At 41.6% G+C, this 13,873-nt stretch overlaps 1 protein-coding gene across 4 annotated transcripts in view; it reads right to left on the bottom strand.

Moving 5' to 3' along the window:
• The window catches only part of LOC121536514 (target of Nesh-SH3), a 105,275-nt gene that overhangs the window by 23,756 nt on the left and 67,646 nt on the right, over window positions 1-13,873 (bottom strand). For 3 of the 4 annotated variants that reach the window (XM_041843843.2, XM_041843845.2, XM_041843844.2), the window contains exons 2-9: window positions 7,273-7,452; window positions 6,751-6,819; window positions 6,484-6,616; window positions 5,418-5,596; window positions 5,151-5,200; window positions 3,550-3,592; window positions 1,787-1,852; window positions 1,370-1,447 (exon numbers count right to left, since the gene is read on the bottom strand). In XM_041843843.2, coding sequence (XP_041699777.1) covers window positions 1,370-1,447; window positions 1,787-1,852; window positions 3,550-3,592; window positions 5,151-5,200; window positions 5,418-5,596; window positions 6,484-6,616; window positions 6,751-6,819; window positions 7,273-7,452 — 798 coding nt within the window. The remainder of the gene's footprint in view (window positions 1-1,369; window positions 1,448-1,786; window positions 1,853-3,549; window positions 3,593-5,150; window positions 5,201-5,417; window positions 5,597-6,483; window positions 6,617-6,750; window positions 6,820-7,272; window positions 7,453-13,873) is intronic. The other variant, XM_041843846.2, reaches the window with a different exon arrangement.

Below are 13,873 nucleotides of genomic sequence, written 5' to 3'. Positions count from 1 at the left end.
CCATGTGGCCCAGCCCCCTAGCAATTCGAGTTCTAGCCAATGAGCTTCAGCCCTTCGAATTTGAGTGACAGCTAGCAAGAGGCCTGCCCAGAATTATCCAATGAGGTTGCAGGGCGTGCCCAACAGCTCAGTGGACATAGCAGAGAGAGAGAGATGCCGATTTTAGGTGCTAGTCGGAACGAGGAAACTCTGACATTTCCGACATGCTAACTGGTTGTAGTTATACACGTGCCGCGTTCAATGAATCAGCAAGTCAGAAATGTCAGAGTTCCGACTAGCATATGAACGCTGCAATAGAGAGAGCAATGACGTGGCGCACATATCTGGACAAATGTGACTTAGTAGGTCATTTTCGGGACCACTTTAGGCTCGTGAGTGCTATTTTCAGAACTGCTGTCTAAAATGTATACAAAAGTACTGGATAATCTCTTTAAGATATTTTAAGGGATGATGTTGAGAGCATAGTATCCTTTTTTTTGTTGCTACTTTATCATGCAGACTGGATTGGACACCTTCTAGACTGTAACATGCTACTTTATCATGCAGACTGGACTGAACACCTTCTAGACCAGTGGTATTCAAACTTCTTCAGTGGGTACCCCATTTTTTCCTGCATAATTTCTGGGGACCCCATTTTTTCCCCAAGAATTGCTCGCAACCCCATCCCACCCCAAATCTAATGAGTAGGGGTCACTAGGGGTCGTAACCCCGACTTTGAATACCACTGTTCTAGACTGTAATATGGTACTTTATCATGCAGACTGGACAAAACACCTTCAAGACAGCAACTTGCTGAAAGCAAAGCACCATGGGTTAAAATAATGATTCTAAATTAACAGTTGTGTGTAGAATGTTTTAAAAGTCTTGAAATCAACAGATGTGGGATACATATGGTATAAGATGCTGATGGAAACATGGACAACTGGATGGACAGACAGTAAAGAAGTGAGACACAGATAGAGGAAGAGCGAGAAAGACGATTTACTTGTTTGTGGGACGTGACTGACGAGAAACACACTGAGTGAACAAGCAGCGCTTATGCAACGTGCTCAAAAGTTCAAAGGTCGTTCTCACCTGGACCAACCAACCACGTGGCTAGGCCATGCTGCCGTGGCAACCTACCTCCGCCTCCATGGGGACCAATTGTCTGAGGCAGTATTAGAACTTTTAGCCATCTTCTCCAGAGATCCGGATGAGGGGCTTTCTCCTTACTGTACTTAGTGCATGCCAAATTACTCATGCAGCCAATCATAAAAGAAAATCCCTCTGAAATAGCATCCACCCACCCAGCCTTTCATTGGCTGCAGCCAAGCTGACTGACTGTTAAGCCGTCCTGTCTTGTCAGGGAGTAAAGTGTCTGTTTGTTTACCGGTTGGCTCGTTCTGCATCATAGGCATTGTGGGTCTTGGAGAGGACAGGAAGTGCTGTCTATTGGCTGAGGTTGGCGCTGAGGAACATAACAAACTTTAAGAACAACACACAATCTGTGGAGAGAAACGTGATGTCCTACTACAGGATATAAATGGTGAAATGGTGTCAATGCTTTCCTGAGGAAAAGAAAGAGACATGAAAAGTGTAAGATTGAAAAAGACTACAAGGTCAAGAAGGAATAAGGTCAAGAAGGAATAAGGTCAAGAAGGAATAAGGTCAAGAAGGAATAAGGTCTAGAAGGAATAAGGTCAAGAAGGAATAAGGTCAAGAAGGAATAAGGTCAAGAAGGAATAAGGTCTAGAAGGAATAAGGTCAAGAAGGAGAGATCATGGGACATAGTTGCATGGCTCATTACCGAAGGTGGTCCTTGGAGCCATAGGGGTCCTGAAGAGGGTTCTGCCCTGGCTCCTGTTATGGACAGCTAAACAGAAGGAGGGGACAAACATCAACAGCTATCATCACTTTGCCAGCCTGGAGTTTCCCAATGTGGCTGCTGTGAGGAGGAATTACATTCCCAGTGTATTGGCTCTGTTCATTGTATTACAGTAGAGTATGTATGGGTTTAGTGTATTACAGTGCAGTATGTATGGGCTCAGTGTATTACAGTGCAGTATGTATGGTTCAGTGTATTACAATGCAGAATGTGTGGGTTCATTGTATTACAGTGTCGTATGTATGGGCTCAGTGTATTACAGTGCAGTATGTATGGGCTCAGTGTATTACAGTGCAGTACGTATGGGCTCAGGGTATTACAGTGCAGTATGTATGGCTTCAGTGTATTACAGTGCAGTATGTATGGGCTCAGTGTATTACAGTGCAGTATGTTTGGGCTCAGTGTATTACAGTGCAGTATGTTTGGGATCAGTGTATTACAGTGCAGTATGAATGGGCTCAGTGTATTACAGTGCAGTATGTAAGGGTTCAGTGTATTACAGTGCAGTATGTAGGGGCTCAGTGTATTACAGTGCAGTATGGGTTCAGTGTATTACAGTGCATTATGTATGGGCTCAGTGTATTACAGTGCAGTATGTTAGGGTTCAGTGTATTACAGTGCAGTATGTATGGGCTCAGTGTATTACAGTGCAGTATGTGTGGGTTCAGTGTATTACTGTGCAGTATGTATGGGCTCAGTGTATTACAGTGCAGTATGTATGGGCTCAGTGTATTACAGTGCAGTATGTATGGGCTCAGTGTATTACAGTGCAGTGTGTTTGGGCTCAGTGTATTACAGTGCAGTATGTATGGGTTCAGTGTATTACAGTGCAGTATGTATGGGCTCAGTGTATTACAGTACAGTATGTGTGGGTTCAGTGTATTACAGTGCAGTATGTATGGGTTCAGTGTATTACAGTGCAGTATGTATGGGCTCAGTGTATTACAGTACAGTATGTGTGGGTTCAGTGCATTACAGTGCAGTATGTATGGGTTCAGTGTATTACAGTGCAGTATGTATGGGCTCAGTGTATTACAGTGCCGTATGTATGGGCTCAGTGTATTACAGTGTAGTATGTATGGGTTCAGTGTATTACAGTGCAGTATGTATGGGCTCAGTGTATTACAGTGCAGTATGTATGGGCTCAGTGTATTACAGTGCAGTATGGGCTCAGTGTATTACAGTGCATTATGTATGGGCTCAGTGTATTACAGTGCAGGTTGTATGGCCTAAATTAAGTACAAAGATGATTTAAAAAACATTGACAGCCCTAGCAAGCATTTATCTTGCTGATCACATTAACGTTACCATCATAGGCAACATGTGTGTACAGTAGACAGGTACACAGTGGCTGTCATCTTCTCTGGTCACCTGGAATAAACCCTGTGGTTATCAGAAGGAAGATTAGGTGACTATAACATGGAATTAATGATGATGAGGTCCTGTCGGCAGAGTCGTAATTCAGACGTCCTGTTAAAATTATTTCAGTGCTGGTTCCTCAGAACAGGGTTCAGTGAGGAGGGGTGAAACAGAAGTTTCGGAAGGGAGAGTGATAAATCATCATGTCCTGTACAGTCTTTGCCGAAGTGTAAAACCAGGTTTCAGTGGGTTTGACCAAACCAGGAGCATGTGTGTATGTGCGTGCGTGTGTATGTGTGTGTGTGTGTGTGTGTCTATTGGCTTACCGTGACGAGGAGGGAAGAAGGCCCGTGGCATGTTGGCCGTTTTCTGTTAGGAGAGGGAAAGAAAGAGAAAGATGAGGGAGAGAGAGGGGGAAGGGGTTACGATAGCGAGGTCAGCCATGATACTGTATCCTATGATCACTGAACATGACACAACAATGATAATATGAAGAGCTACCTACGTCACTCATTTACTTCACTCAATCCAGTCAGTGTCTGTCTCTCTCCTCTCCTCTCCTCCTTATCTGGCTATGGTCCTATCTACTGGTCTTGGCTATGGCTAGCTGCTCATTTTGCTTTTTTCCACTAAGGAGCAGGATGGAAAGAAAGAAGCTCCATGCATCTCTAATATTACACTGTAGACCTACTAAAGACAGACTATAGCACACTACAGACTAGAGTGCACTACAGATTAGAGCACACTACAGACTAGAGCACACTACAGACTAGAGCACACTACAGACTAGAGCACACTACAGATTAGAGCACACTACAGATTAGAGCACACTACAGACTAGAGCACACTACAGATTGGAGCTCACTACAGACTAGAGCACACTACAGATTAGAGCACACAACAGATTAGAGCACATTACAGATTAGAGCACACTACAGATTAGAGCACACTACAGACTAGAGCATACTACAGATTAGAGCACACTACAGATTAGAGCACACTACAGATTAGAGCACACTACAGACTAGACCACACTACAGACTAGAGCGCACTACAGATTAGAGCACACTACAGACTAGAGCACACTACAGACTAGAGCACACTACAGATTAGAGCACACTACAGATTAGAGCACACTACAGACTAGAGCACACTACAGATTAGAGCACACAACAGATTAGAGCAACCTACAGACTAGAACACACTACAGATTAGAGCACATTACAGATTAGAGCACACTACATATTAGAGCACACTACAGATTAGAGCACACTACAGACTAGACCACACTACAGACTAAAGAGCACTACAGATTAGAGCACACTACAGACTAGAGCACACTACAGATTAGAGCACACTACAGACTAGAGCACACTACAGACTAGAGCACACTACAGATCAGAGCACACTACAGATTAGAGCACACTACAGACTAGAGCACACTACAGATTAGAGCACACTACAGATTAGAGCACACTACAGACTAGAGCACACTACAGATTAGAGCACACTACAGATTAGAGCACACTACAGATTAGAGCACACTACAGACTAGAGCACACTACAGATTAGAGCACACTACAGATTAGTGCACACTACAGATTAGAGCACACTACAGATTAGCACACACTACAGATTAGAGAACACTACAGACTAGAGCACACTACATATTAGAGCACACTACAGACTAGACCACACTACATATTAGAGCACACTACAGACTAGACCACACTACAGATTAGATAGAGCACACTACAGATTAGAGCACACTACATACTAGAGCACACTACAGTTTAGAGCACACTACAGACTAGAGCACAAAAGCACATTACAGACTTACTAAGGTAAACCACAAACTTTCTACAGCACTCTCACCGCAGAAACAATGCACATTCACTAAAGCAAGAGTAATGAGTGCAGGACGTACCACAGGCGTCAGAGGGGTCCTTGGTCTGTAAGGTTTCTGCATGGCCTTCTCTGAAAAGACAACCACAACACAAAAATAATGATTAACTGGAACTAGTAGAATACATGTTACTGGTATTGGACCATAAGGAATATATATAGAAAACATGTGATATGTGCAAGATACTGACAGACTCAGTGCTGCATCCATTTTGGGATGAGTTTGAAGGGGGAATGATTTGAACGATGCACCATGGAAGGAAAGAGAGGAAGGGTTTAAGTGACGTACCCATGTTGGTATTGTGGATGACTGGCTTGCTCCACACTCCGCTGCGTTCCTTGTTGTTGGGTTGGACACCGAACTCATAGGCCGTGTTGGGCTTCAGGTTGTCGATGACCATGTCGCTGGTAGGGCACATCTGTTGAGTCCACTTCCTGTTCCTCTCACGGTAACGCACCGTGTAGTGCCTGTGTCAACACAGACAGAACACAACATTGTTCATTATCACACATTTTCATCAGTAGTTTTAGAACATTGTGTATTGTGTAGTGACTGTGTCAACAAACATAGAATTGAATAGAAATGTCAGACATTGTGTAGTAACATGGATATTACAGCCTGATGGCACAGTTTCTAGGGACTAATTTGTAACACAATGGCTTGTTATGAGCTGTGACAGTCTGTCCACTATTTTGTGTCAGTGACTGCCATGAGTGTCAGTGACTGCCATGAATGCAGAGCTGTAAGTTCTAGTTTCCTGGTTGAGAAGTGCTGTGCAGGCCAGGGTCGTGTGCGACATTATAGTATTTAAAAAGCCAGTAGGGACTTTAGAGTGGGCTGTGAGCAGAGCAGGGTGAGGTCAAGCTTTCCAATGGGTTTTCCAAAGCTCCTCTCTCCACTGAGAGAGAAGAGGGGAAGTTTAGAGAAGTACAGTTGGTTGATGTGTAGGATGAGGATCACTCCACCACTACTAAACACCTGTGCCCTCCCTCTACTGCCTCCCTGGGGGAACAATGTGTTGCAGTTATACCAGATGTTTAACGCTGTCTGTTGTGTATGACATACCGTAAGTGTGAGTTTGAGTGAAATACGTCTTTGTTTTTCTCAAGCTGTGAAAATAATCTCCTTAGTGTGGTGGGACTCGCTGTGTGCTTTTTGGCCCATCTGAGCACCCTTACTGCCCTGTGTCTCTGTAGACAGAGAGCAACATGACGAACCAGCACTGGAATGGGAACAACATGAACCTCTGTAGGCGGGCTGGGACGTGGGCTGTGTACCCATAACCCCCTCACTGGCTCACTCTGCTGAGCGTGCACGTTTGTGCGTCCTTACGTGTGTGTGTGTGCTAACTCACCCATCCTCCAGGCAGTCGTTCATGATGTTCCCCTCGTAGGGCGTCTTGAGGAAGGTCCCCCAGGACAGCATCACCGAGGTGGGGGTCACGGACCCAATCACCAGGTGCAAGGGCTTCTCCAGGTTCACCTTGCCTGGGGAGTCACAGGGGTCAGAGTTCAAAGGTCAACCTCGTCAGATTCAAAGCAATGGGCATAAATAAGAAAAGAGTCAATGTAATCTATCAAATTATTACTGGTAACACTTAGAGTTGGTGCATGTGCAGTACCTGTGCACTGTTTCTTCACATCGTTGACTGGGATGGGCTGGACAGCAATCAGATACTTGGGCTCCGCATCTGGAAGAGAGATTCAGGGTTTAGCCCTGCTAGCAGAAGAAAGGTTGTTAATGAATGTCTCTGAAGTTGATCGCTCCATAGCGTTGAATTTGCATGTTCTCATACGTTACCTGACCGAACATTCCAGACAGGAACAGGAAAAGCTGTCTTGAAAAGGAGGCTTGAGGGTGAGGTGTGTGTGTGCAAGCATTTACATGTGTTTAGGTGTGTGTGTTGTAAGGGTGTTGGAGGAGTAAAAGTGAGTCTGCACAGATGTGTTCTCTGTCAGTGATGCATAGAATCAAACTATGACTAAAACGTGAAGATAAAACACATGTGTGCCAGAGCACTCTACCTCAAAGGCTCAAATATTTTTATTCCTATGGAAGACCTGCATGGCATCATTCACAGTTCATGGGGCATAATCATGCAATCATACATAACATACAAAACACACACACACAAACGGCTCACCGATCTCGGTCTCGTAGGGCAGTCCGTTCTCTGGGAGTTGGATGAACTGTTTAGAGAACATACTGCTGCCGTAGCCCAAGATGTAGCCCTCCAGCTTGGTGTCAGCGTTGGGACGGACAAACTTCATCACGATGGTGTCACCTGTAGCGTTGATCCTCACCTTCATGTTCTGACGTCTCACTGGGGGGAGAGGAAAGTATACAGTAGTCAGCATGGTGGGCACACACACATGCACACACACACACGCACACACACACACACTGGGCACAATGTATGCCTTTCCTCCTAGACTACAGATACAGACAGAGTAGGCTTTGAATTGGACCAATGACAGTTCTACGACTGGCTTTGTTTACATATACAATGTGAACAAGAAGCTAATTTGCAAACAGAGGGCTTGTGTTTATGTTACGGCCCAAATTGTTTTGTTGGATGATACATCACAATAATCGATTGCAGACACACACACACACACACGTACCCACGCACCCACCCACCCACGCACCCACCCACCCAAGCACACACACACAGTACTGGTTCTGGTTTCACTGGTGTTTACTGGTAGTAAACAGGGACTGAAGCTTGGGGTGTGACTCGTTTCAGGAAACTAGACTTATGTCGCACGTCACAGGAGAGGCATTTGAACATAAACATTACTTTTTTATCAAAATGCGTTTTTGGGGCAGAAATGCCTTCTGGAACATGTAAACTTTCAATGCCTTAAAAACAAACTTGTATGCCATCTGTAAATAGGAAGATTTTTATTATTTATTACGAGCCTAGTTGGTTTAGCCACGGAAAAAGACAGGAACCTTCCTGCTAGCCATGATTGGCTGAGATAATGGATGGGCTGGACATGCAGAGAGATGAGTTCGGATTGGTCTGCTATGTAGCACGCTTCTGTCTAACATGAGCTGCTCAGAATGTGTAGGTAATCCTTTCTAACGCGTCCATCCATGTTTACGGGTAAGAGAGTCTAGCTAGCTGCATTCTCAGATATTATACGTTTCTAATTATGTCAGAAAATAATTTAATAGCAAGTTAAATCGTACTGTTAGCTAGCTAGCTAATGTTAGCTGGCTGGCTGGCTCGCTAGCTAACGTTACGTGTGTGATCTGTGTAGTGATATTATTTTAATCTCAGAAATCCATTTGCATTGCTAGTAATGTTTTTTTTTTTTCTTTTTTTTAAGGGGGTAGATCATTTTAACATTGCAGATAGATTGTAACTTCCATCAATGTAATTGTCTGCATCACTTCCAATCCCCCATGTTTTTATATATATACATATATACATACATACACATACATATATACACATACATACACACATACATATACATATCCTTTAAAAAAAAAAAATCCCCTTTATTACTTCCCAACCCCACCACCCTTTCCCTAATTGGTGTAAACTAGTGAACAACAATGCTTAGGCCTCTACTTCCAGCTTATACTTACTATATACATTTTATGGACACAGTCAATTTGATAATAATTATATTTTGTTTGTTTTTTCTCCCGAACTTCTACTCTCAACCTCTCCGATCATTTTCATGATGTCCATCCGGTTTGCTTCTATATGCATATCTTTCTAACTGTGCTCTTTCACAAAAGCTCCCAACCTACAACCTACAGTGGGGAGAACAAGTATTTGATACACTGCCGATTTTGCAGGTTTTCCTACTTACAAAGCATGTAGAGGTCTATAATTTTTTATCACACTTCAATGGTGAGAGACGGAATCTAAAACAAAAATCCAGAAAATAACATTGTATGATTTTTAAGTAATTAATTTCCATTTTATTGCATGACAGAAGTATTTGATCACCTACCAACCAGTAAGAATTTCGGCTCTCACAGACCTGTTAGTTTTTCTTTAAGAAGCCCTCCTGTTCTCCACTCATTACCTGTATTAACTGCACCTGTTTGAACTCGTTACCTGTATAAAAGACACCTGTCCACACACTCAATCAAACAGACTCCAACCTCTCCACAATGGCCAAGACCAGAGAGCTGTGTAAGGACATCAGGGATAAAATTGTAGACCTGCACAAGGCTGGGATGGGCTACAGGACAATAGGCAAGCAGCTTGGTGAGAAGGCAACAACTGTTGGCGCAATTATTAGAAAATGGAAGAAGTTCAAGATGACGGTCAATCACCCTCGGTCTTTGCCTCCATGCAAGATCTCACCTCGTTGGGCATCAATGATCATGAGGAAGGTGAGGGATCAGCCCAGAACTACACGGCAGGACCTGGTCAATGACCTGAAGAGAGCTGGGACCACAGTCTCAAAGAAAACCATTAGTAACACACTACGCCGTCATGGATTAAAATCCTGCAGCGCACGCAAGGTCCCCCTGCTCAAGCCAGCGCATGTCCAGGCCCGTCTGAAGTTTGCCAATGACCATCTGGATGATCCAGAGGAGGAATGGGAGAAGGTCATGTGGTCTGATGAGACAAAAATATAGCTTTTTGGTCTAAACTCCACTTGCCGTGTTTGGAGGAAGAAGAAGGATGAGTACAACCCCAAGAACACCATTCCAACCGTGAAGCATGGAGGTGAAAACATCATTCTTTGGGGATGCTTTTCTGCAAAGGGGACAGGACGACTGCACCGTATTGAGGGGAGGATGGATGGGGCCATGTATCGCGAGATCTTGGCCAACAACCTCCTTCCCTCAGTAAGAGCATTGAAGGTGGGTCGTGGCTGGGTCTTCCAGCATGACAACGACCCGAAACACACAGCCAGGGCAACTAAGGAGTGGCTCCGTAAGAAGCATCTCAAGGTCCTGGAGTGGCCTAGCCAGTCTCCAGACCTGAACCCAATAGAAAATCTTTGGAGGGAGCTGAAAGTCCGTATTGCCCAGCGACAGCCCCGAAACCTGAAGGATCTGGAGAAGGTCTGTATGGAGGAGTGTGTGCAAACCTGGTCAAGACCTACAGGAAACGTATGATCTCTGTAATTGCAAACAAAGGTTTCTGTACCAAATATTAAGTTCTGCTTTTCTGATGTATCAAATACTTATGTCATGCAATAAAATGCAAATTAATTACTTAAAAATCATACAATGTGATTTTCTGGATTTTTGTTTTAGATTCCATCTCTCACAGTTGAAGTGTACCTATGATAAAAATTACAGACCTCTACATGCTTTGTAAGTAGGAAAACCTGCAAAATCGGCAGTGTATCAAATACTTCTTCTCCCCACTGTACTTATTATTTATTATGGACACAGTATGCTCACATTATTAGTTATCTTGTTATTAGTTGTTGTTAGTTGTTATTAGTCCCATCCTTCAACTCCATTCAACACCTCCCATCTATCTCTTAACACCATCCATATAGGATTTCTATTTGCCATATATTTTTCAACTGTACTGTGATAAAATTCTGAACCTTTCTATTCTCATTGTTTCTACAGATTGTGAATTGAAAATAACAATTTTTGCTAAAAGTATTATTATATTATTGATCGATTGACTATGACTTTTCAGATCACCCAGTAATGCTATCTGCAAGGTTAGCTCCATGTCACGAACGTTATGAAAAGCGGACCAAGGCGCAGCGTGGTAAGCGTACATACTTTTATTGAAGTACACCACACGAACAAAACAACAAACGAAACGTGAAGTCCTGGGTTAAACACAAAACCATACGGAACAAGATCCCACAAAATAACAGTGCCAAACAGGCTGCCTAAGTATGGTCCCCAATCAGAGACAACAAGCAACAGCTTCCTCTGATTGGGAACCACCCTGGCCAACATAGATATACACAAACTAGAACACAAACCTAGAAAACTAAACAATGAAACCTACACACCCTGGCTCAACATATAATAGTCCCCAGAGCCAGGGCGTGACACTCCAGGTAAATATTGCAATCCTTTAGCCATTCCTGGACCTATGTCCAAAAACAAGCTACAAATGGACAGTACCAAAACAAATGATCTAATGATTCTGTCTCTTCGCAGCAAAATCTACAGAGCTGGGAAGATTGTATCCCCCATATAAATAACATTCTATTGGTAGCAAGAATTTTATATAATAATTTAAATTGAAAGATTCTAAGTTTTGAATCCGGTGTCATTATGCGTATCAGTTCATAAACACTATGCCATGGGATCGGTACATCAAAAAATCTCTTCCCAACTATTTTGCAATCTATATGGGACGGCTGTCAATCCTTTGGTCCTTAAATGAAACTGGTATACTTTTTTATTTATCACAGTTTTTCTTAACCAATTATGTTCTTTAATGCAAGGCCGACAGACAAGTTCCTTACTTTCTCCCCCTTCCACTTTCCTCTTCCATTTTTGCGGTAAGGCTGCAATTATTTGGTTGTAATTTTGGGTAGAGCAGACATTTCCATGTTTTTGTTAGCTGCATAACTCCACCAGTTCTACCGATGATGATATCATTTAAGAAGATTATACCTTTTTTAAACATTTTGTCCAAAAAATGTATTTTTTTCAATTAGTATATTTGAGTTCAACCACAATATTTGTTGCATTATATGTTTTGTCGTTTCTGGAGGTTTAAATTGAAATTGCAACCAACTTTCTATGGCTTGTTTTAGAAATAGTGATATTTGGGAGATTATTTCCTTTTCAAATAACTGAAAGTGAGAGGTTGTAATCTGAATAAATGGAAAAAGGCCATTCTTGAACATTGGGTGAGACAATCTTACTAATTTGCTAGAGAACCAGTTCGGATTTAAGTATAACTTTTGTATGACTGAAGCTTTTAGTGATAGGTCTAATGCTTTAATATTTAATAATTTCTGTACTCCGAATTCATATTCATTATATAAATAGGCCCGTTTAATTTTGTCTGGCTTGCTGATCCAAATAAAATTGAATATTTTTTTCTCATATAATTTAAAAAACTGTTCGCTAGGCGTAGGCAAGACCATAAGCAAATAGGTAAACTGGGATAAAGAGTTAATCAGGGTGATTTTTCCACAAATTGACAGGTACCCACCTTTCCATGGAAACAAGATCTTATCTATTTTTGCTAACTTTCTATTAAAATGTATTGAAGTGAGATCATTTATTTCCTTTGGGATATGTATTCCAAGAATATCCACATCACCATCAGACCATTTTATTGGTAAACTACATGGTAATGTAAAAATTGTATTTTTTTGTGATCCAATACATAATATAGTACATTTGTCATAATTTGGTTGTAATCCAGAGTGGTTAGAAAATGTATCTAGATCCTCTATGAGGCTGTGGAGGGATTCTAGTTGTGGATTTAAAAGGAAACATGAATCATCAGCGTACAATGACACCTTTGTTTTTAAGCCCTGGATTTCTAATCCCCTGATATTATTGTTGGATCTGATTTTAATAGCTAACATCTCGATGGCCACAATAAATAGATATGCCGATAGTGGACAACCTTGATTCACTCCTCTTGACAGTTTAAAATTTTCTGAGAAATAGCCATTATTTACTATTTTACACCTAGGGTTACTATACATGATTTTGATCCATTTTATAAGAGATTCTCCAAAACTGAAATGCTCCAGGCATTTATATATAAACCCCAGTCGTACTTTATCAAATGCCTTTTCGAAGTCTGCTATGAATAGCAGGCCTGGTTTCCCATATTTTCCATAGTGTTCTATTGTTTCCAATACTTGCCTTATATTATCTCCAATGTATCTTCCATGTAAAAAACCTGTCTGATTAGAATGAATAATATCCGACAATACCTTTTTAATTCTATGTGCTATACATTTTGCTAGAATTTTTGCAGCACAACATTGAAGTGTAAGGGGCCTCCAATTTTTTAAATGGACTGGATCTTTATATTTTCCACTTGTATCCTGTTTCAGTAATAATGAGATCAGACCTTCTTCTTGAGTGTCAGATAATCTACCATTTACATAGGAGTGGATAAAACATGCTAATAACGGTCCTCTTAGTATATAAAAAAAGGTTTGGTATACCTCGACTGGTATGCCATCCAACCCTGGAGTTTTCCCGGACTTAAAGTCTTTAATTGCATCCAGAAGTTCCTCCTCTGTAATTTCACCTTCACATGAGTCTTTCTGTATGGCTGTTAATTTTACATTATCAATAGAGAAAAAATCTCTACAATTAGCTTCAGTTAGAGGAGATGGAGGCAACTGAAACGAAAACATATGCTTAAAGTATTTTGTTTCCTCCTTCAAAATATAATTTGGTGAATCATGGGTGACTCCATCAATTGTAACCAGTTTCATTAAATTATTTTTGGTAGCATTCCTATGTTGAAGATTAAAAAAGAATTTGGTGCATTTTCCCCCATTTTCCATCCAGTTTGCTTTATTTTTATAATATATTACACTTGATCTTTCTTGAATAAGTTTCTCAATTTCTTTTAGTTTTTCCTCTAATTTATTCTGAGCCTCTATGTTACAGTTTTTATTGCCATCTATCTGTTCTGTTAGACTTTCTATTTCCTTTGTTAGTATAAACCATTTTGACCTAAATTGCTTTTGTTTTCGAGATGAGTACTGAATTGCATGGCCTCTAAAGGCACATTTAAAGGCGTCCCATACAATAAGGGGATTTGCTGTACCTATGTTATGTCGGAAAAAGTCAGTTAT

This window comes from Coregonus clupeaformis, chromosome 23 (genome assembly GCF_020615455.1).
Source record: "Coregonus clupeaformis isolate EN_2021a chromosome 23, ASM2061545v1, whole genome shotgun sequence".
Taxonomy (NCBI): Eukaryota; Metazoa; Chordata; class Actinopteri; order Salmoniformes; family Salmonidae; genus Coregonus; species Coregonus clupeaformis.
This window is presented reverse-complemented; position numbering and strand designations above follow the sequence as displayed.